Raw genomic sequence first — 24,317 nt, forward strand, 5'->3', positions numbered from 1 at the left:
CATAATATTACACTTCTAATTAAAAAATTAGAATTGTTTCCAATGTAAAAATTTTTTTTACACTCCTATTTAGGCTCATTTTAGAAAGAAGCATAAAGATCGTTATCTGCTTAACAGTTTTATCTGTACATTATACAGGCAATCCTCTTCTACATAGCCTGATTTAATTATGTGGTGTGGGTATCTCATTTCCAAAGTTTTATTTTTGACCATCCCATATTATTGATTTTATATTCCTTAAAAATTGTACATTGTGAATATGAAATTTTGCTATTATATTTTACAATATCACTGATTTCTTAGCAAATAAATAATTAATACCAATTTAATATTTCCTACTGAGTAAACTTTGAAATTTCAGCATTTTGCATATATATCAGAATTACAAAATAGATTCCCTTCTCAAAAATCAAATTTCTGCTCTGCAAGCAAAACTGACAACTAGTTAAAGAGTATTAGACCTTAAGTTATTCTTTCATAAAATATCAGTATGAAAAATACATTTTAAATTTTGTTGCTTATTCAAAAATTGTACATTGAATAATAAACTTTTAATTGAATTCATTGAAACAAATATATTTCAGATTTAGTTTATATAATTGGATGAAAAAAAATAAAACATACCGCCCAAACTCCAAGCAAATTAACAAGGAAATTTCCACTGAACTTCACAGCAAGCATCTGTGCAATAAAATGTCAGATAAGTACATGCACATATTAGATAAAAATTTTATACATAAAACACAGTTAAAATTAGGGGTGACTTAGTAATCTTTAAAAGTTTTAATGGATCCGTTATATAACAGCTAATCTATTAATGTAAACACATTACAATATATAAATATAGTTTGTTTTATCTGTATTTAAACTTAACATCCAATTTTTAAGGTTGAAAGAAATTGAAAATGGATCCGTTATATAACAGCTAATCTATTAATGTAAACACATTACAATATATAAATATAGTTTGTTTTATCTGTATTTAAACTTAACATCCAATTTTTAAGGTTGAAAGAAATTGAAAAATTTACCTGGGAAATAACATAAAGGTTAGAAACAAGTGCAGACTGAAGTATAATTGGAATGTTTGAAGTGTAAAACAACTTTATGGGGTAAGAACTATACTGTCCACGATAGCGGGCTGATTTGATTGGCAGATCTACTCTGAATCCCTGCAGTAAAAAATATTTATATACATAAAGTTTATATACACTGCAAAAATGAAACATTAAAACGCAAAATAATAAATACAGTTTTACTGAAACATATAAAAATTTTGCTATAATCGCTTATATTTTATATATACACTTATAATATATTAAGAATTCTCATGCTAATGAAATCACTTGCAATTCTACTTCTGGATATAAACTAAAGCAAAGAAACAACTTTTAACTAAATACAAAGCACATAAGGATTATCTGCCTAAGATAAAAGATGCTTTCATGAAGAATTCCCTAAAGAGAAACTGATTCATATTTATATTGCACATGTTAGAAATCCCAAAATCATGCATACAAGCAGCCAATTCATTTGGATTTGAACTACCAGTATTCAATGATCTTATCGATTTGCTCTGACCAGCAGTGACAAAAAATAATAACAATTACCTATTTAAAATATATATTGGAGTTTTTAGCATACTTATTTGAAAAGTAATCTGAAACAACAGTATCTAGTAACAAATGATTTTAAAAAACTGAGCAAAATACTTTTGAATTAATGGAAATTCTAATCTCTCAAAACATATTTTTGCAATACAAAACTACATTGAAAAATTATATTCCTTTATTCTGTTTGAAATGAAAAAATGCAGATCAGAATTCTGATAGAAATTTTACTTTTGATTATCTTTCAGACACTAGCAATATTCAAAATTTTGTATTTTTACAATAATCAAGTTATCTTTAAGATACAAAAATATGTATCTGCATTTACACTTTTATTCTTATATAACATCCATTACAAAACAAAGCAACACTTACAAAATTTATGTCATGTTACACATATTTACACAATTTCATAATAAATTTTGTATAAAAATTTGAAAATTACATTTACAGATACAAAGTTTAATTTCCGCATACCTGGAAATAAATAACTATTGCAAAAACAAGAACTGTAGCTAAAAGATTCATAAGATTTGGCAGGTTTTGACGATAGAAAGCTTCTCGCAAAGCTCTGACTTTATCAGTCCTAGTTGCAAGAAGGTGGAATAAGGCAATAATAGCACCTTCAAATTCAGTACCTACAGAAAATGGGGGGGGAAAAATGTACATATATATATATTAAACTTCAGGTCATACTCTAAGCTAAGTACTAAAAAATTATTTTATACATAATAAATTCTAATCATATAGTATGCAATCTACCATTTTTAGTTAAGTTTTTCCTCAGATGGTGGCACTAAAAGCTTTTGCTGTTTTAATTATTTCTTTTTCTTGCCAATTTATCATAGGTTTGAATTTAAAAGTGGTTTTTAATAGTGCATGTATGAAATAAATACCTAATTTAAAATAGTAGATCAAAATTACATGATTACCAACACTTTTTTAATATTCATAATTTAACAGTTTATTTGATTTGCAGTTTTCCATTTAATCAACTAATAAGAAAATTAGTTTATATTTTACACCCTAATGAGATTTCCACACACAGTAGTTTTTTATCATTTCTATTGATGTATCGACAGACATGATATCCATATATATATATATATATATATATATATATATACACGTACATAGGGTTGTTTCAATTTCCCCAACTTCCCTTGATCAAACAGAATTCCTTGATTAAACAAAATATCAGTTATTAAATCAAGGCTGCCTGCCACTCAAACAAGAGAATGAAATTTTTTAACTTTTCCAGGTTTTCTAGGTGTGTTTTAAAAGAATTCCAGTTTATCCATGTAGTGCATGGTGGCTGTGCTGAGAGGTAAATTAATTATGGTACCACTTGAAAACAAAAATTTGCCAGTTACATATCACTTACATATACAATCCCCAAAGCATTATTATTATAACTATAATAAGAGATGTTTCCTCAACTGATGATTGAGATTACTTGATCTCAATGCAGTCACTTGATCCATGGCTACTGGACATCAGCAGCTTTGACTCAGTGTTGGTCTCTACAAGGTGTTTGCTGGGCTGCCTCAAATTTCATTGCACTAAAGCACTTTTTAAACCCTAGACATCCACTATTCGCTGGCCTTTTGTACATCAGGATCCTGGACAGCATTGATGAGGTATTGCATTGATGCAATGATAGGATTTCCATGCAGTCGAAAAAGGCAAGGTGAGACAGCTTTCAAACATTCGTGGCAAGTTCCTAAAGCATTTCCTTGGGCTTTAGTCACCAATATTTCAACTGAAACCTGCTAATCTATTAAGCATTTCTCTCAACAGTTCAACTGCAGTATGCTGGATAGAGCTTAGAAGCCTAGTCTCTGGTTTTCAGGCAGAGTTTGAAGGATATCCACTGTGTCTGCACAGGCCTTAGCTTGGAAATCCCATCCAGTGGTGTCTACCACTATAGAGAATTGAGTCTTATACACCACTTGCCAGGAGGTCTTTCCATCATAAATGGCCAGCTTTAGAAAAGGTCGAGAACTTGTCATGGAACAGTGTGTGTACACCTGGGTACCTGGGCTCAAGGCCCTATCCCATATAGAATAATTTTAACTTTGTGAATGTTTGCTTGAAATAACATAATACATACATGATAATTTCTACACATATTTTAAGGGATTTTAAATAGCAAGTATTAAGTTATGTGAAATTTGGCCCAGAGCAGTCAAACTGGTATATATAGACAGAAATATGCTGAAATAAAGAGTGTTAGACAGGCAAGTGTAAATCATACTGGCACTTTGAATCATTTGCAGGAGCACTGGTGGTAATACAATAATACATAATATAAAAACAGTACATAAGCCATACAATATTAATGGGCTATAGTACGAAAGCGTTTCTAATATAATATCGAATATGAGGTTCGAGAAGGCATAGATGAAAATTTAAAGCCACCAAAATTGGTGTCTCTATATATTTCTTAAAGCTGTCAATTTCTTTGCTGACTCTGTAATCGATATGTTGTTCGACAGTAGAAACTCTCTCTTCAATCTGTTGTTCAACAGCAGAAATGCTCTTTTCGATTTGAATTTTGACAGAAGAAATTCTTTCTCTGGTTTGTTTTCCGTAAGCAACTTCGCAAAATGCAAACTTGTATATATCATTTTAAAGAAAATTTATTACTGAATTCAATACAAAACACAAAATTCAATTATATGCAATACAAAAAAGTTATATGTACTTTAATATAAATAAAAAACACAGTTATGAAGTGGTTTGTAATGTCTAGCTTTTCTGGCCAATCACTGTTCTTGTTCTGAGAACCAATCAAATGTTAGTAACTGCCAGTAGAAGCTGACATCATGTTTACACTTGAAACAATTCATTATTTTACTTTGTTCTGTAGAAGGAGGACATGTTTCTTATACACTGCAATTACAAGTAGGAATTTTTGTAAACATTTTTAATATTTAGTCAAGAAGCAATGACATCAAATAAAAGAGTAGCTTGGACACCTAGAAAGAGATGTAATATTATTGCGTTATGAGAAAGTGGTCTTTCCTATGCTGAAATTGCAAGACAGGTGGGTAGTTCAGTGACTACATCCGGAGTCCGAAAGTTCTGTTTACGATATCAGGAGACAAATTCAATAAAAAACAAAGAAGGAAAAGGCCGAAAAAGGTGCACCACATCTATTGATGACAGAAGAATAAAAAGACTATGTCTCCAAGATAGAACAATGTCATCAGCAACCATCAGAAGTGATCTAAATGATGCTGGTGTTTCTGTCAGTTCAAGAACAATCAGGAGAAGATTAACAGATGTTGGACAGAGAGGTAGAATTCCACGAAAAAAGCCTTATCTTAAATTTCAGCAATGAAAAAAAAAAAAAAAAAGACTACAGTGGGCAAAGGAACACATTAATTGGACAGATGATCAGTGGTCACAAGTTATACGGAGTGATGAAACTAAGATATCGTTATTTGGTAGTGATGGGCGAAAATATGTAAGACGTAGAATAGGAGAAGAGCTACATCCTGACTGCATTCAAGCTACTGTGAAGAACCCAGTTAGTGTTATGATTTGGTCATGCATGTCAGGAAATGATATTGGTCGCCTTCATGTCATCGATGGGACACTGAACGCCAGAAAATACATTGACACTATTCTAGAACCAAAACTTCTACCTTCCATCAGAGATCTCTTTCCCAACAATGCTTTCTTTATTTATCAGCAGGATTCTGCTCCTTGCCACACGGCCAAAATATCGAAAGAGTGGTTTCATACAAAGAGCATTAAATTATTGACATGGCCAAAAAACAGTCGTGACTCAATCCTATTGAAAATTTGTGGCACCGTTTGAAAACTCTTGTGGGAATGAGGCGCCAATCAAATAAAAGGAAACTAATTGAGGCTATAATTGTTTCCTGGCATCATGTAATAATGAAAGAAGAGCTTAAAACTCTTGTCAGCTCAATGAAACGTCGATGTGAAGCTGTAATACAAAATAAAGGATACCCTACTAAGTACTGATAACTCACTGCAATCATCACTATCTAATGTATATCGATAACTATTATTGTTTAACTTTTTTGTATTGCAAATAATTGAATTTTGTGTTTTATATTGAATTCAGTAATAAATTCTCTTTAAAATGATATATACAAGTTTGCATTTTGTGAAACATAACATTTTCTATAAGCATACAAAGTTCAAAAACATAAAAATTTCTAAAAGTGTCCACAATTTTGGCCCCACTTTACCTGCTTACCATTTATATTTCAGAATTCATCAAATCAATAATTTTTAAATAATTACCTCTTCCAGTATTTACAGTAGCAGGGCTGAAAGCTTTCCATACAATAGTTTCACAAATATTTGTGGCAATAAACAATGAAATTCCAGATCCTAGACCATAGCCTTTTTGCAGTAATTCATCAAGAAGCAAAACTATTAAACCAGCAACAAAAAGCTACAACAAAAATGGGACATTAGTAATATAATTATTATACAATATTTGCTAACTCCAATAAAGTTTAATAATACTTTAATTACCTGGATGATAATAAGAATGCAAACCCCAGCGCCAATATCAGCTGGGTCTCCGTACATTCCAGTCATCACATAAACTATAGCTTGACCAATAGTTATCACCATACCAAATACTATAAAAATAATACTCTATGAAACAACGAAAAAAATTAAATTAATGCAGTATAAATATTAAAGAACATTTGATTGTTGATTTAAAAATCTGCCCAATAAAATAAGGAAAAATAAAAGAGCAAGGGTAAGAGACAAATACCTGAAACTATTCTTAAAAAGAGAATTTTATTCTTTACAGTATATTGCTGCCTATATTACTACAAAATCAAATTTTAAATGCGCATATTTTTTTTTTTTTTTAATTTTCAGTAATTCAAAAGCCGGTAGAAAACAGTGTGGAGAAGGTCAGTGCTCGCTGCCAAAAGCTCTTCAAGGACCTTGTAAAAGTCCCTAAAAGAGAGATTCCTTTTTAAACTGACACCACTTGGAACCATCTTCAGCTGGAACTATGAGCTGAAATGCAACCAAATTTGGTAGAGGGACTAATGACAACATAGGAAAAAAGACTAAAGGAAAAAAAAATAGTTCCGATAGGGGAAAATGTGAGGCTGTTCTAGTCTACACAACTGAAAATTTGCATGGAACACAGGTAAAATTTAAAAATGTAAATGTTCGGTTACGTAATTGACAGTAGTGTGAGTAATTCAGTCTCTTACTTTACCTCAGCTCGCATTACTTGTGAAATTGTTTTACCTTCATCAATCAAATGCAACCACCACTCTTTGTGGGTTTATAAGTCATAACAACCTATGTAAAGGCCCTCTATCAATATACTGAAAGGCATAATTCAGAAGTCTGAAGAAACCGACTCTTGGCAATTTGGTTTGGTAGAGGGTGGAAACAGTTGTCAAAACAGATGATTACTAATGTCGCAACCGGCAATCATTGACAGCACCAGTGGTACCACTGCTGATAGTAATAGTGCCCAGGGATTAGTGCGGCAATTGGATTTGAATCATTCAATGTCATAGCAAATCTTAAAGAAAAATCTTCCACTTCTACCCATGCAAGATATACTACATGCAGAAATTAAAACACAATTATGATAAATGGGTGGCAATTGCTCAGACACTTCTTGCCTTGATAGAAGTAGATGATATTTGGCTGTTGGGAATTCTGCAGGAAGATTAGGCCTATTTTTACCTAAATCGGATTATAAACACTCACAGTTTTCAAATTTGGACATTTGAAGATTTCTGCGCAGTTCAAGAAATCCCACTGTGTTCACTAAAAGTTATTGTTTGGTGTGACTTAACAGTAGATTTCACCAGAGAACCATTCCTTTTTGAAGACATTACTCTAACAGAACAACACTTCTATACTTTTTACCACACAAAGGTATTGTGATATGCTGTGAATAATTTTTTCATTCCACAAGTTCAGGAGAGACAGTTGCTATATCAGGTAACTTTTATGCATGATGGAGCATTACCGCACATTGGTCTTATCAATACAGTGACCTGTTGTGCCATCACTTTACAGAAGAACAGAAGAAAATGTTATAAGTCACTTTTTTCCACTTAGACGGCTGCCTCACTCACTCACCAGATCTAACTCTGGTTATTAACTATTTGTTTTTTTTTTTTTTTTTTTTTTTTCTGTGGGGTTATTTGAAGTTCAAAGTCTATCTTTTCGGGTGACAATTTCGAGAACCTTAAAGGCCAACATATCACGGGCTATACTGAACATTCTTAATGATGTTACATTTGGCAATCAAGAATGTTGTGATGATGCAATGCGTGATCCAGAGAAGATGGCCACACTTGTAAGAGGTCTATTCCTTTGCAAAGGAAGTGCTTTTATTAAATAAAGTGCTATGGTGCACCAAAGGTATCTCTAATCTTTGGAACACTTTTTGCAGCCTTAAAGCAGTGTTGTACTAAAATGTCTTCTTATTTGTCTAGCTCTCAGCTATATTGTCTAGAAGAGCACCGCATTTTCTCCTTTGGTAACTTTCGGAACTATTTTTTTTTTCCTACCAAATTTGATGGCATTATAGTTGTCCAATTGAACTACAGATGTCTCTGAGTAGTGTCAGTTTAAAAACAAATACCCTGTCAAAACTTTGATGCAAGAGATGATGATTAATAATCAATACTATGTTAATAGAATAAATTTAAATAAAATTAAAAAGCAAAATAAACTCTTAATTTAGATGATTACTTATTATCATTATTACATATAAATATTCTTCAACTCTGACCAGAAGTTTATAAAGACTTTATGCCTTTTATCCATGTTTCAAGTTAAGACATCTTCACTGTGACAAGAAAAATATGATGTTGGTTGAAGTGAAAAAAAAAAAAAAAAAAAACTAACATTGTAACTTGGCTATTGTAAGGTAACAATTCCTTAATTCCTTCCATGTCTTGTATTCAACTGAAATGAAGGAAGTGGGGGGGGATGAATTTCCTATCTCCTGTTATTTATAAATGTCAACTCAATTTTGTACAGAAGTATTTTAAATAACATGCTAAATGAAAAATAAAAAAAAAAACCCACAGCTTCTGCTAAGAGAATTTGAATTTAGTAAAAGCCTTACACACAATAATTTTTTTAGATCATTTGAATCTAATATTCCTTTAACAAATTAAAACTAAATCACAAGCCAGTCTCAAATGGTCCACGAGCTGTAACCACCGTTAAAGCGCAACAAAAACAATTATACAATCAAACACAGCATTTTAATTTTGGCATGATTTAATACTCTTCCTGTTTGCATTATAAGCAAATATTCTCCTTTCCCTTTATATCTCAGCAAGTTTAAAATATTAATTTCTAATTATGTACCTGTTCTGTATAGCAACAGAAATGAATAAGGAATTTAAGTTCGAGTTTTACTTTCCGCATTTATTTCCCAGTAGGAGAAATTTATGGCAATAAAATTTGCAGCAAAAATTCAAATACAGATAGTTTAGAAGTGTATAATTTGATGTTTCTTACAATTAGTTTTTTGCGTTTATTTTAAAATCTTTCAGCTATGACGAAATTTCACATTTCAAAATGGTGCACAAGAACATACATTATATTGCAGATTAACATTTTTATTGGGTAAGATTAGTATCTACAGTTTTTCTCATTTAGTTAAAGTAATAGTGCCCAGGGATTAGTGCGGCAATTGGATTTGAATCATTCAATGTCATAGCAAATCTTAAAGAAAAATCTTCCACTTCTACCCATGCAAGATATACTACATGCAGAAATTAAAACACAATTATGATAAATGGGTGGCAATTGCTCAGACACTTCTTGCCTTGATAGAAGTAGATGATATTTGGCTGTTGGGAATTCTGCAGGAAGATTAGGCCTATTTTTACCTAAATCGGATTATAAACACTCACAGTTTTCAAATTTGGACATTTGAAGATTTCTGCGCAGTTCAAGAAATCCCACTGTGTTCACTAAAAGTTATTGTTTGGTGTGACTTAACAGTAGATTTCACCAGAGAACCATTCCTTTTTGAAGACATTACTCTAACAGAACAACACTTCTATACTTTTTACCACACAAAGGTATTGTGATATGCTGTGAATAATTTTTTCATTCCACAAGTTCAGGAGAGACAGTTGCAATAAGAATTTTTCAGAATCAAATTCAGTGAAAAATTATAATTATTTCCTTTTTAAAATATACTGTGAGGTAATGGTCTGAGTTATTATTATTACTTTTTGTTTAATGGTGTGGAAGAACACAAGTTACATAACATAAACATACAAAGAAATGATGTTATTTACAGCAAGACAAGAAACTGAACTTGGATATTTCAAAACTAGGAAACAAAGGAATATAAAATAAAAAGTAATACAATAAAAAAAATCGGACCACTACATGGCAGATAAAAAAATGATAGCAATATATTTTAAAAACGAAATTATAATTTCTCACTAAATTTAATTAAAAAAATGTATGGCTAAATTTTTCTGAAAAATTCCCATTTCTTCAACTAAATAAGAAAAACTTTAGATAATAATCTTTCCAATTAAAAACATTTTTCTGAATATTCTAAGTGCAATTTCAGTGTTCCAATTAAGAGCTTAACAAATAAATCTCAATTCATTCATTCCCCCTCCAAACATTTACCATTTATGCATCATTATAGCTACAATTATTTTACTATAAAACATTAATTTGAAATTAATGTAACCAAAGTAATCCTCTCAATTCTATTAGACAACTTAATAAAAACCTTCATATTATTTCACATTATTTCATAATAAAAATCTTCATATCATTTTCATAAATTATACATTCATATATAGAAACATACAGTAAAAAGATAAAACATAAAAAGACAATTTCAGTAATGCAGAATATACAAAATGGGGAAATCAATTTGTAAATAAATATTTTTAAGAACTTGCACGAGAAATAAAGTATACAATACTAAAGACATAAATATATATATATATTAATAAATATTTACATCTTAATTTTAAAAAATTAAAACAGTAAACTGATTTTATTACATTTCTGGGCTCCATTGAAAAGTGCTCTGTCTTTAGGAGTATCACCAACTTCAATTATTTTTGCACCAGCCAAAAGTTGCATAATGAGACCAGATGTGACAATAGGTGAAATACCAAGTTCCATAAGTGTGCCTCTATTTGATGCAAGAATTACTCTCATCCAATAAAAAGGATCTGCTGAATCTGATGACATTATTCCAAATAAAGGAATCTAAAAAACATTACATTAAAGTTTAAACAAAAGTATTTAAAATTGCATATTTCTTATACAAAGTTAACACACAAGTTAAAAATACTTATAAAAGACACTAAAAAACAGAGGTAATTAAAAATTATACTATTTCAAATAACCTGAAGGTTATTTATCACCTTTCAAATGTTATTACACTACTACCAAGTCCAATATCAGGAATTGTCAAGATCTCAGAAATTTCTATATTTTATATCCTCACTTTAACACTGGGGCTAACCTTATTAGGTCAAATAGAAAAATGCTAACCACTTTCAGATGCTTTACGATTTCATTTCAGTGGTCATCCTGAATAGGTTGAAGGTCGATTAAGGCAGTCTAATTGGCAAAGGTTTTATTTGAAAATATCTAATAGTCACTTTTCAAAGAGGGTTACAGTACAAATATTCTGTATATGTTGTTTGCTAGAAAAAATTTATCAATTTCTCAAGATGTAAAAACACACTGTTGCAATTTTAAAGTTCATTTTCTTGAACAGTAATACAATGGAGGTTTTTTTTATTGTCAGAATTAAAAAAAAAAATGCTTAGGTAGTCATTCTAGGCCAAAAATAAAGAACTGTATACAAGATTTCAAACTATACATCACAGCAAAATTTTTCAATTAACATAAGATAATTCTGACATAAGGTCAGCGTGCTGATAGAAAAATTCAAAATTCTTAAGAAAAAATCTGATGAGGACACCTCATGACCTCCTTGTATGGCCTATTAAAATTGTGCACATTTTTTGCTGCATATCATTAAACTTATTTCCTCCAATTTCATTAGAGATATATTTCTTATTTCTATTCTCACTTCACGGCAAGGCAAATATACATAAAAACTCAGACATTTTTATTAAAAATTGTAAAATACAGAAATACATAAAACACCCAATACAGTTAAAATAGTTAGAAAACAATTTTTACAATTAAAATTTGAGTTTATACACAAAAACAAGTAATTTTGCCAGCAGGCAAGAAGACGGATTTTTTCGGTGCACAAAACTGAAAAGTTTACTTTTGGTTCTACTTGGCAAAAAGACACTTAAGGTGCTGAAACTGACTTAATTCACTATTCTACTAAAGAGTTTCAAATATAAAAAAATAGCTGCTAGGTTACGCTTAGTAACACTTAAGCAACTTTTAGATTGTTGATAATTCTACAACTATTGCACGCAGATTTACTAAAGGTATAGGAACCTTAACTAGAACATAAGAACAATATAACTTAATCACTTTTAAAGCAAAAGCGTGCAATTTACCAACATATAAGAACAAAAAATCTGAGCTCGACAAGCCGGGTAACAGGAAAAGTATATATGTATATATATTTATATGCTTTTGGTGCCGCTGATTGCAACGAAAAAGGGAGGTGCACAATTACATGTTACCATAGCCCATTGTACAAAATTTCAGCATTCTGAGGTGATTAATTTTTTAGTTATGTGAGATACATACATGTAAGATATAACAAAATACGATGGCTGCTTTAACAAACGATTGACGACTTCCAAATGTTAACTTTGATGTTCTCCCCCCTAAATTCATCTGTTCTCCCAAATTCGAGACTTTTCAATGTTACATAAAAACCTAAAATTACTCAAACACAGACTAGGTGCACTTATGCATCATTCATAGTATAAATACTTTTTACAAAACAACTATGCCATTCCTTTTCCTAGCTTCCACCATGCCAACATCCATGCTGCTTTGCTTCCCAGTCTAAGATGCCTACGTCATACCTTTAAAAACCAGTGTACACTGGTGGGGGAGGACTGTTTTATCTCTCTCGTTCCACTGGGCCGATTGACGAAATTCAAATTACGTTTTTCATGTCTCGGATGCACGACTCAGAATATAAATTACATTTAAAAATTTACCTTGGTCAATTTTTTTCACTTTGTACTAAGAATAATTCACTTAGCAAACTTCTTTACTTACAGCAATCTATTTACCTTTCCTTTTTTTCATTGTCCACGAGCATGCTCATGCGTAAAGCATACCAAAAAAAAAAGTTTGTGGCTTTGACGTCCAAATTACAGATCCAGATTATGGACTTTGTACTGTATATACCAAATTCAATTTAACACTGAGGAGCTCAAAATTTTGAAAGCTAATTTCTTAAAAACTAATCATGCGATTTTTACAAAACTTGCCAGTTTGGCATAATTTGGATAAATGTCTCTTCTGCAAATTTGATCTGATGTGAATACCATGGAATAAAGTCAAGTTTTGAAACAGCCAGATCTAAAAGTTAACTGGGTTTTGCATCTACGTCTCTAACTACGCACAAAAAATACTACATACAGACGGACATCACAAAAAAATCTCTTCTGAATTCATTTTGGAAAAAAAAAAAAGTCGGATATATATTAGATTTATATATAGTAAAAATGATCAGTTCGAAACTGTGCAAAATCTCATAAAATTACAACTGTAAGAAAACTTACTTGACAGCATACAAGAAAAATGAAGAGCGTAATTGCTGTCCATAATACTTTCTCTCGAAACTGAATCTAAGAAATTAAATAGAAAGATGAATTAAGTAAATAAATTATAAAGAATATTATTGCTCTTGATATAAATAAAAAATTTTTTATATTAGTGACCCACATAAATGTACAATTACAAGAAAAATCTAAAATATATATATGGTACTTTTCTGTTATGCCACATTTTTTTGCCACCTGTGAAACAAACCAGTATCGAGAACCAATCATAACGCAATCTGTGGATCAAATCATCTGTGCACGTGTGTTTACACTTAAAAAAACACAAAAAATTGCAGCATGTGCCTAATGGAAAAATACCATATATACTGAAAACCAATAATTTAATAAATAAAAATCTTATAATATAATAATAAATAGCTTTTATTATCTATTAGCTAAAACTAATTAAATGTATGCAAAACAAAAAATTACCATTTTTAATCAAAATATATAAAAGGCTGCAATGCAATTAGATAATTTTATATTTTAAAATTCTTCACAACTAATAAATTGAATAAGTTTTTTTCTTTTTTAAGAAGAACAATTCAATATACTTAATTTGCTTGATATATTAAAAAGCAAAAGTTTAATATTCATTCATCAAATTTATCAAGTTTTTTTTACCCCCCTGAAGAAAAATATGTTTTCATTATTAAACAAAGATTTACTAAGAAAAAGGGCAATATGTTAGATTGAGATTAAACACAAGACTGATACGTTAGATTTTTGACATTAAATTAAAATGGCTTTAAAACTCTGTACCTATTAAAATTAAAAACCTACTATTTAAAACTTTGCTCAAAAACAATTACAAACACACAAAGATAGAAAAAAAAAATTTTTTTCTTTAATTTTTCAAGAACAACAAGTTTTATAATCAGTTTGGCATTTTATTTTGGAGCAAAAAAAAAAATGTAAAAAGTGTGCCAGAATTCAAACTTCAGACTTCCCACTTACTGGCTAGTTATACTTCCAATTACATCACAAACGTACTTGGTAAAGAGGAAAAAATACCTTACAAGTACACGACACTGAAATTTTTTAATAAATAAATATTTTGTCTACCGTTAACTTTTAGTATATATTAAATGACACTATCACTTCACACTTTTTTTCGTGCAAGGAAGTAAAGAAGGAAAATCTAATAAGTTCTCATTATATCAATGCTTAGTCTTCCTTTCTAACAAACAGAAGTTATACACATGCAATAACTCTTAACAAGCAATAATTACAAACTAAAATATTTTAAGATACTAAAATCTCCCTTCCTCCAACCAGCCCCTTTTAAAAAAATACAAATAGCATTCTACCTTAATAATGACCAATTGAGATAGAATGCACTTTCACTTATTGTGAAAACTTTGTCTGGAAAGTAATGAGACTCATTTTCTTAGATCATTCAGGAAGATCAACAGAAAGGCAGAGTTGATGGAGAACATTATGCAAATTGTCAATTTCTCATCAGGTGGCTCTAAACTTTTACAAAATGCAAATTACTTGTGGACAGTTGCTTGACTACCTCTTAAACAATCAAAATACAGAATAGTGTCGATCAATGACATGCAATGAAGTGTTAAACTTGAAAAATGCAAAACTGAAATGCTTAATACCACCTACATGAAGGATGCTTAATTGAAAGCAAAAGTGTTTTGGTGTCACAAATAAAACTTTGATGTCAGAGTACAAGGTACCCACCAACATCTCAAATGCGGCATTATGAATCAGCTGAAAGAAGTCTGATTCTGATTAATGCCTAATTTGAAATCAACAGTAGATCAAATTTTCACAGTCAATAATCAACTGTGAAAATTTTGTAAATATAACGCTGATTTTTGTTGTTTGACTTCTGAATTAGTATTTATTCGGCGTGTTATTATGTCTTAATTAGTAGATCAAATATGAATTTCTAAATCCATTTTGTAAAAAATGTCATAAAAACTGCAGATATAGCAAAGTGATTGAGGAGCAATGTGCTCTTTAGGAAGCACACTGCTTCCTAAAGAGGTTATCACACTTGGCTACAGTTCGCCCTAGATTGGACTTTTCTGAGAAACGAGATTCTGGAGGCTTTGATTTAACTGGGAGGATTTCTAGAAAAAAAATAGAGCTCTGCCTGAGACGAAGTCTCGCCTAGCTACGGAAACGATGTTTTCAAACCTCACTGAAAATGTCTCAGCTGAACCTCTGTCCTAGATAGAGACAATCAGACGAAAGTTCTGCTCCTGAAGCATCACGTGATCACAATCTGAGCAATAATCAACTAATGTTTGGTGTTCAAGGTCTTTGTAGTAAGTGAAAATTATAACCTAGCTACGTGAATTTCTTGGAATTGTGCGGGTTCCGAGAATTGTCCCTTTTGATGTCAAGTCCCACGTCGCGGAAGTATAATGTGATTGGGACATAAGGTTTTGACTGACAAATAGAAGAAAAAAACATGCTCATTTGTCATAATCTTCTGGAATGACTGAGAAGTAAATCTAATTCTTTAAAGAACATGTGACAATTTCCATATTTTTCTATCACTTCAAACTCAATCATGAGTTCATTTCCTCCAAAGGTTTATGCAGATTTTCAAAAGACTGTAGACATTTAAGCAGTTCGGATCTGTTGGAAGTCTACCTGAAGAACAGCATCCAAGTCTTGTCATAAGAGTGACAGATCCTAATGATGAAAAACAGTAGCACTTGAATATTCATGCTAGAGTACACAATGGCGAGAACTGTCATGTCGAAATTAGTAAGTGAAAGATTTTATTTAGCTTGATAAAAAGTAGTGAATTGTGGTGCCTCATAAGATTATCTTAGAAATGTACATTTAAATTTTATCAAGTGGACAGTTATCTTTATATCTTTGGTGTAAGAAGAGACTCATTAAAGTTTTAATGTTAAATGCTTAAATCTTGGTCTGCATGCACATATTCCTTTCGATTTTGATAACTTGGGAGAGGAAGTTAGTGGCACTTTGTAATTAGATTCCACAGAGCTAGCTGTATTGGTCACATTAATTAAAATATCTTTCAAGCAAAAGTGCCATAAACTTCATAACTAATGATCTTTGAATAATATGGATATGAAACAAGAGGATGTTGAGTAGTAAAATACCTAGTCTCCTCAATCACAGGAGACTTAAATGAGCAAATGGTATTTGAAATCTATTGCCAATCTTTTCCAGTTCTAAAAATATTATCCATGAGGAGTCACCCAGACAAATGATAAAAACTTCATTTCACACAGATATACTTATATGGATGAAGAACATATCAGTGCTTTTCGGCCTGGAGACTGGCAGTACCCAGATTCTTCATCACAAAAATGTATTGAGCCATACATTTTTGCTGGCGAGTTTCTAGCACAAAAATATGCTGTACAGTTATTCCCACCTTGCTACAGCCTATACTTGAGTGAGTGATTCTTTTGTTTCCTTAGTTTGAATTCAGCTAGAAAAGATTCCATTTGGGACATTTATAAACATACAGCTGCCATGACAAGTACTTCAAAAGTAATCCTGCTCTCAAGACTTCCCAATGAGCTATAAAGCATGACAGAATCACTGGCAATAATATATTATTGCTCTAAGAATGTTATGTGCATGTTAGCATATCTTGAAACACATAAATTTTATTAAAATTGTCTCATTACTTTCCAAACAGATTTTACATGCATCCTTCATAATCAGATAACACAATTCTTTACATAACAATTTTCCTATAGATAAATAAAAATTTTAGCATATTTCAATACATGAAATTTTTAATCAAAATGCAAACCATGAATTAAAATTTCTTTAAACAATTTATCACTTACTTTTCTTTCGGGCTTAGCCACTTCAGGTAAAATACCACAAAAGGGCTTAATTACTTCTAAAAATTTAACTGAAAAAAAAGTAACTCCAATTTATTTAACAGTTAATTGATCACAATATTACATAAATACTAAATCTACAAATTTAAAAAGTTACTGACACACACATTATAAAATTTTTTTTAAACACATTTAACAAAGTAACGAAAGACCAAACACCTATACAAATTTTTATTCATTATATATTTTGTATGGATCTTCAAACAAAAATACTTTATTAAAAATGAATGAATGAAATGTTAATTTATTAAATGAAATTAACATTTCATTTTTAATATATTTCCAATAATAAACAATCAATAATATAAAAATAAACTACTAAAACTATACTGAATATTCTAAAGTTATACAATCTGCACATAGTTTCACTATTAATTTAGAAGTTAAACAACAAAAATCAGCATTATATTTTCAAAGGACTAGTTTCGATGGTTTTACCGAACCATCATCATCAGCTGCAAAAATGCAAATGAACGAGATAAGATATAATGATAAGACAAGACAAGAAAGCCTGGACAGGAGACAATAAACGGCCTGAATCATCGTTATTCTCCCATCAATTAAATTCCGAGTTCCATACTCAAGGACCCCATTCCGAATATGAATTCCTGGATATTTACAGGATTTCTTGCCAGTGGGGTTTAATTTACATTGGCCAAACTAAGAGAGCCTTAAAATTTCGCATTAAGGAACATGAGGCATATGTTAGAAAAAAAAAGAAACACAGAAGTCTTTTGTTGCCCAACATTGTTGGTCCGAAAATCACACTTTTAATTTTTGCTGCTACTAAAATAATTCAAAAAACATCTTCGACCGGAGAACTGGATTTTCTAGACGCATTTCCCATTCAAAAAAATCTTTCCGTTCTAGTTAACGATCCTAATTCCAATCAATCTCTGCCTTCAGCTTTTAAAGAAATTATGTTTTAGTTCTGTTTCATCAACAGATGGCACCATTATCTTATTTTCTGTCCAGGCTTCCTTATCTGATCATTATATCCTATCTCGTTCATTTGCGCTTTTGCAGCCGAGGTTGTTGTTTCAGTAAAACCATTAAAACTAGTCTTGTGAAAATTTGGAAATATAACGCTGCTTTTTGTTGTTTGACTTCTGAATTAGTATTTGTTCAGCGTGTTATTGTGTCTTACCTACTTTAATACTCAACTACAGCTGAAAGTAAGTTTTGACATTCACCAATTTCAGCAACTATACAGATATTGTCCAAGACTTTTGTATGTGTGTGTTTTCTAGATACATTTAAAATGGAATATTACAGTGCATGGCAATATAGAAGACGCATTCAAAAATAGCCAATGTTCATAATAGCACAAAGATTCATCATATAAAAGGGTTGGATTAATTAGATAAAGGCAAAGTACGTGAGGGCTATCTACGGGAAGAGTTGACTTCATAGATTATTTTTTGTTTTAGGAAAATGGCTCATACTCACGTTACATGTGGATTAAATCACAAAAGCTCCCATGCAGCCTATCCATTCACTTAAATTTAAAACTTAGTCAAACTACCAGTGTTTAACCTTTTTGCGACGGCGCACCTTTGTTTAAGACGCTCGTGCGGGACGGAAGAGAATCGAAGCCAGTCACTGTACAGGATGGAGGTTTTGCTTCGCTAAGCCTAATTTTATAACAAAAATTAGAAAAACAAAAGTTTTGCTTCTAGCATAGTAATTTTTGGTATCATTTTAAGATTATTACTTGAGCTCTTATATATGTTAAAATTAGCCCTTAAAACATTTTTTTTCTTTATTTTACATGAAAATATACTTAAAAAATTGCTTATCTTCTAAAATAATTTTCGGAAGCGCTATTCAAATTATTCCAAAGTTTTAATTGATAAAATCCATCAATAAAGTTTAAAATTAATAAAAAGAACACAATAAAGACTATTTACAATAAGAAGTAACAAAATTTAAAATGAAAACGAGTGTGGTAAATCTCCAAGCACAGAGAAGTATCACTTTGCAACTCTTAGAAAAAGTATCACTTTTTAACTCCTTAGAAAATGAATCACTATTCTCATTTGCATTAGTAAATGGTTCACTAACCATACGAGGATATTCTTCCTCTGATAAATAGCGCCTTCCTGCCATAATAGGCTTGAGGTGAGGCTTTCCTAAATAAAAAAAGGAGGAACTGAAATATATCTGAAGGCAATGCAAAACGTAAAAAAACTCCGCACAGTAACCCTAAAAAACCGTACATAGTAGAGGAAAAAATAGAATAAAAAAGGAATTGGATATAAATCAGATACGAGAATGGTTTCATTAGCACGCAGCGATTTAAAGAGCCACCTATGTTTACGCTTTCCCTCAGTCTCCCACCCTTGAACAGCTGATGAGTAAAATGCCAAAGTCAAGCAGAATATATCAAACTCAAGGTCAATAACCTAAAACTGTTCATTTCAAAAGTAATGGACACAGGATGCCATCTAGTAGCCTTCAAAAAAACGTTCCACCTTAAAATGCGTATACGCATCACCCATCCTCTGAATGCGATCTTTACTGATGTGTGGATGAGACGCCCGGCTGTTAGAGACGTTCTTAGGAAATGCGTATGTGGAACGCCTGTCCTGAAAGGATTAATAGTTTCACTAATCAGCTACACTGCTGGCCACCGTAAATGCAACTCTGAAGGAAGCATGCAAATAACATGAAATTTACAACATGTACTAGCGGAGGTGAGATATGCAAATGATTAGAATTTCAGTACAGATGCACATCACGCGCGACTGTGGCGCCACTTCAAAGTGCTATTTAAGGCTTGGAGTTTTTGACAATTTCAAGTTCGGCAATTGTGTTGTTCTTGTGGTTTTTTTTCAAAAAAACGATCAATTATGCCTCGTAGTAGACAGCGATCATCGTTTGATCAAGTATCCGAGTTCAACAGAGGAAGGATAGTGGCCTACCGAGAATTTGGATTATATTTCAGGGAAATCAGTAGTTGTGTTGGATGAAACCAAACAACTGTAATGCAGATATGTGACAATTGGATGCAGGAGGGTATGACAGACTGACGTGTTCGATAGCATCCATCTCAATGCACCACTTCATGTGATGACAGGAACTTTGTGCACATGGCAGTGACAGATCGCTCAGTCACATCACGAACCATAGCACAGCACATTAGGCTGTAACGCATCATCCAGTGTCTGCACGCACCATTCGACGCCGTTTACAGTAGAACGTTCTGTCCGCAAGACGTCCATTGCTTCGTCTACCCTTGACGCAGAACTACAGACGTCTCCGCCGCCAGCGGTGTGATGAAAGAAGGATGTGGACGGCAGAATGGAATGAAATTGTCTATACTGAGAAGTCACGCTTCAGTCTGCAATACCACGATGGTCAGATTTGAGTCTGGAGACATGGTAGAGAGAGGATTCTGAAAGCTGCATTATGCACCTCCACACTGGTCTTGCACCGGTATTATGATATGGGGCGGTATTGGATATCACTCTAGCACGCATTGCCGGTACTTTAAACAGCCAGCGTTACATCTCTGAGGTGTTGGAGCCAGTTGTCCTTCCTTACCTTCAGGGCTTGCCCACAGCCATATTTCAACAGGATAATGCACGATCACACGTGGCACACATTGTCCAAGGGTTCTTTGTCAATAGCCAGATTGAATTGCTTCCCTGGACGGTTCGCTCTCCGGATCTTTCGCTGATAGAAAATATGTGGTCCATGGTTGCTGAACGACTGACCCAGATTACATCTCAAGCTTCCACACCAAATCAACTTTGACAACGTGTAGAAGCTGCTTGGTCTGCTGTACCCCAAGAACACATCCAAAGTCTCTTTGAATCAATGCCGAGGAGTGTGGCAGCAGTGATCAACAATGGCAGCTACTCTGGCTACTGATTCTGGAAGGAACTACACTTCACAGAAGTCTATAAATTTAATCATCTGATACTTAGTCAACATGCTATCTACTAAATAAATTTTGTGATATCTCGTCTTTCTTGGTGTTACAATTTAGATGGCCAGCAGTGTATTATAGGCATATTCATAACAGATTACAATCACAAAATCAATTAGAAAACAATTGCCCGATATTAAACAATATATGTATACGAGTTAGTTTCCAGCTTAAAAACGCATACAAAAATATTCAATAACATCTTTATAATGATATGCCACATTGGCTGATTAATATGTATTTCTAGAGACAAAACTGAATTTGTATGAAAATAAACCATATTTAATTTTGGAAAAGTATGTATGTTGCATAGTTTAATTCACTGTAAAATTAACATCTTTTTATGCAGTTAAAAGCAAATATAACAAAGTAAGTTAAGCAACAACTTCAACATCTTAAAATACTCCAATATTAAAAATTTAATGCCATGTCAAACATCCAAATTCTGCAAAGAGGTAAACATAACCAATTCTAAAACATGAAGCACATTTAAGTGGGGGAAAAAAGAGGTCATATTATAAAATATACATGCTCTTTTTCTCCGGGATAAATTTTATTAAATTACGGGTTTAAAATTATTGTATGCTGCTCTTTCTTTCACTTTGAAGTATTGATCAGATTTTGTTCTAATTTTAATATGTATGAATGAAAAATACTGAAAGAATTTATTTACTAAATTTGCTAGTTTCAGAGATACTCTACATTTAAGAGTTTCAAAAACACTCTATTTTGCTGAAAAATAATCACTTTAGATCTACTCATCAGTCACAAAACTCAGGATACACCATTATCTGACCTAAATTTAATATACCAGGATCCTACCAAAAATATCATAATAATTACGAGATGACAGAACCACAATCAAATGCATTTGGGAAAATGAAACTTGCCCAAAACAGGACTGACAACTTAAACTTTCATGTGTTCAGGTTGTTAAAAGGTTACAGCATTTCTCTCCAGGCAATGTTTCAACACTAACTTCCCACAGAATCAACTATAAAGTTACAGCTAATAGAAATAACTAAATTATAGTCTATACCACTGATACAGTTCGACAGAAGTTAATTAAACACAAACAGCTTAAAAATAATCCTTGCATTTTAACAGAGCCATGTAAGAAATCTCTTTACGTGGTTCCCATTTTAATGGCAATATTTACACAAACACACTGAAAATAGGGAAATAGAGAATTTACTTTTCGACTTATTTATGCAATAAAAAAGTATCTGCTTGCCTATTCATATGCTGAAGAATATACAATCTGGTAAGAGCAAATGAAGACCATATTTATGTCAGAGAAAATTGAATTATGCCTTTTCAAGCATATAAACTACATTTCGAGAAAACAGGATCGCAATCTTTTAATGAGAGAAATGTGTCTGTATAATTAGTAAAAATTAATTAATTTGGTAAAATGAACATATCATGATGCATCTTACAGAGATAAGAGAGGAAATAGCAGTGCTATGCAGTTGATTACAGCTGTTTAATCAGTTTGCTGAAGATATGAGCTACAGCGAAGATGAAAGCATTTAATATTTATGCAATGAAACTTAGCATTTTAATAAGATTATTACCAGCAAGCCTTAAAATTTTAAATACTCTAATTTCATTAAAGTTCAAAGTATGCATAAACATTTCCTGCACTTACTTCCCATTTTATTTCCTGGGATATGATGACTACACAAAAAGTTTTAAAGCAAATATTGCAAGTTATCTTTAAGATACTTCTGGAAAATCACATTAATTTGATGAGCAATATAATAAAACGCACACGTGTCCAAGACACAAATATGGACATTCATTAGCAATCAACGGCACGAAGTTAGAAGAAGGTGCCACATCACGGCTTGCATTGCGATGTACGCTATGCCGTAAAACCAGATGACGTGCCGTACAGCACCCTCTACCGTCGTTGGCCAGATTTAACGTTTTCAAAATTTCCGTACAAACATCATCACGTATTAAAAAAGTTAAGATTACCAGATATAATAAAATAGAAATATTCGATATCGTGGGAATTTCATTACTAACATGCAAAATAAAGTTTCCAATCTAGATATACTTATATGCATTTTATTCCAATGTTAGAAAATATAATTAATTATACCGAATATAGGGGCATTTTTTATGCATAAATCTACTTTTATTCCAACTCTAACTGTTCCAACTCGATACACAAACACGTTTCAAACTACTATTGTTACCCGTAAGGCCGCCATGGTCTCATAAATAAAATTCTTCCTCTTGCATATCTTCCTCTTACTTTGAAATTTTATGACGCTAATTCTTTACTCGTGTTTTTTCGTCATTTTTAATTCCTTTTTAATTTATTACTATTATCTTGGATTATTTTTTAAAGGTTCCTTTTACAGTCAAATAGTTAAGAGTCTGAATTAAGTTTAATCTTACACGTTAACATGTTTGCGGTTCAATTTTTAGTTTGCGCATCTCTTATGTTAAAATCTTCCTATCGTTAGTTGTTCGAAAGGATAATAACAAAAACAGTTCAATTTATTTGAATTAAACATAATTATGTTCTATTCTAATGCTAATATCGAAATTAAAACTCTCAAGTAACATTGTGTTTATGAATGAAACCATAGGCATAGTAATATTTATTGTTACTATATCTATGATTGAAACAATAATTTCACCAAATATCTGTTGTAAAAATGTTTCCTTTTAAATACTTCTTGCATAATAATTCCTAACATTTGAAGAAAGAAAATAATTAAAGCACCCCTTTCAGTTACAACATCCTACTCCAAATGTGAGCAAATAAGCACCTTCCTTCAAGCCTAGAAAACGGATGTTGTTAAAAATAATAGTTTCTTTAAGGTTATTTCAAAATATAAATCTATAAGGGAATGAAATATCTGTCCATCATATTAAATTTGCAATAAAAAATGGACGTAAATAATAAATTTCTCTGCAGTCTTTAGTTTTTATTTTATGAAAACTTGACATAAGGAGTTACTTAAAAATATGTCTTTTCTTGGTGGAGACTAAAGGAAGAAATATATTGTGCCATGAAACAAAAATTCCCCATTTCAAATACAAAACTATAAGTGGTAAACATTAAACACGGCTTGATTCATCAATTGCAGTATGATTGTAGCGTAGCGTAGTGGTGAGTTCTGAAATCACG

General features: G+C 31.7%; 1 protein-coding gene across 1 annotated transcript in view; it reads right to left on the minus strand.

The window, feature by feature from the left end:
• Window positions 1-23,023, minus strand: part of Sec61alpha (SEC61 translocon subunit alpha) — a 35,392-nt gene extending 12,369 nt beyond the window's left edge. The window contains exons 1-9 of the mRNA XM_035370983.2: window positions 22,818-23,023; window positions 17,176-17,243; window positions 13,331-13,396; window positions 10,649-10,859; window positions 6,132-6,241; window positions 5,895-6,048; window positions 2,088-2,248; window positions 1,032-1,172; window positions 625-681 (exon numbers count right to left, since the gene is read on the minus strand). Coding sequence (XP_035226874.1) covers window positions 625-681; window positions 1,032-1,172; window positions 2,088-2,248; window positions 5,895-6,048; window positions 6,132-6,241; window positions 10,649-10,859; window positions 13,331-13,396; window positions 17,176-17,243; window positions 22,818-22,824 — 975 coding nt within the window. The 5' untranslated portion in view covers window positions 22,825-23,023. The remainder of the gene's footprint in view (window positions 1-624; window positions 682-1,031; window positions 1,173-2,087; window positions 2,249-5,894; window positions 6,049-6,131; window positions 6,242-10,648; window positions 10,860-13,330; window positions 13,397-17,175; window positions 17,244-22,817) is intronic.
• Window positions 23,024-24,317: the final 1,294 nt, after the last annotated feature.

The sequence above is a fragment of the Stegodyphus dumicola genome, chromosome 7, assembly GCF_044657685.1.
Source record: "Stegodyphus dumicola isolate Sdum_Otavi_A_Nest chromosome 7, ASM4465768v1".
Taxonomy (NCBI): Eukaryota; Metazoa; Arthropoda; class Arachnida; order Araneae; family Eresidae; genus Stegodyphus; species Stegodyphus dumicola.